We start from the raw sequence: 1,016 nt of genomic DNA on the forward strand, positions 1-1,016 counted from the left end.
GCACAAGCACAAGCACAAGCACAAGCACAAGCACAAGCACAGGCACATGCGCAGGCGCAGGCACAGCACCAGCAACCGCCGCAGGCGCAAGCCGCGCCGCAGAATGGTGCGATGGGCACTGGGCAGTACGGACACTTTGCGCAACAGGCCGGCGGGCAGCCACAGCAGCAGGCAGGTGGTGTCCAAGGAGGCATGTCATTGGCCATGCAGCAGCAGCAGATCCTTCTCCAGCAACAGCAACAGCAACAGCAACAGCAACAGCAGCAAAGCATGCGGCCTCCGTCAGCGCCACTTGGCGCAGTCGCCTCGCCCACGCCCGGCAATGCTCCCCAGCGGCAGGGCAGCGAGGGTGTCCAGCAGCTCTCCGCACAGCAGCAGGCGGAGGTCTTCACTCAGATCCACCAGCTGCAGCTTATGGTCAAGAGCGAAGTGTCCAAGGCGCAAGCGGCACCGAACGAGGCGGCGTCACGACAGTACCTTCTTGTCGCGCAGCAGTACCAGACAAGGGCCCAGGGCTTGCAGCAGATTCTGCGCGCACAGCAAAGTTTGCTGCTGAGCACCCCGCAGGCCAGGTCGATCGGCCTGGCGCCTCACCAGCAGCAGGTCCAGGGCCAGCCAGGACCGCCGCAAGCACAGACGCCACAGCCGGGAGTCCAGCAGCAGCAGCAGCATCGTGCTGCCATCAGCGCCCGGATCACCCCGGCGATGGCTACACACGACCCTGGTCTCATGACCAGCATGATAGGCCAGGCGAATCACCAAGGCGCCATGTCCAGCGTTGCTCCTCAGCAACAGCAGCAACAGAGCTCCTTCGACCAGGAGCAGAGCCGTGCGATGCACCAGCAGCCTGGCCCCCAGTTTCCCGTTCAAAGCCCCAATGTCAACGGACAGGATGCACGCCACAATGGCATGACGAGCATAGAGTTGCAGCAGCAGCAACAGTTGCAGATGCAGTACATCCAACAGCAACAGCAGCAACAGCAACAGCAGCAACAGCAACAGCAGCAACAGCAACA

General features: G+C 62.5%; 1 protein-coding gene across 1 annotated transcript; it reads left to right on the plus strand.

Moving 5' to 3' along the window:
* Positions 1-111: 111 nt before the first annotated feature.
* Positions 112-953, plus strand: K437DRAFT_271423 (uncharacterized protein; the record flags this gene model as incomplete). Its single annotated transcript, XM_013384231.1, has 1 exon — positions 112-953. A coding segment is annotated over one exon (842 nt), but the record flags the coding sequence as incomplete, so codon positions are not given.
* Positions 954-1,016: the final 63 nt, after the last annotated feature.

This window comes from Tilletiaria anomala (assembly GCF_000711695.1).
Source record: "Tilletiaria anomala UBC 951 chromosome Unknown K437scaffold_288, whole genome shotgun sequence".
NCBI classification, from domain to species: domain Eukaryota; kingdom Fungi; phylum Basidiomycota; class Exobasidiomycetes; order Georgefischeriales; family Tilletiariaceae; genus Tilletiaria; species Tilletiaria anomala.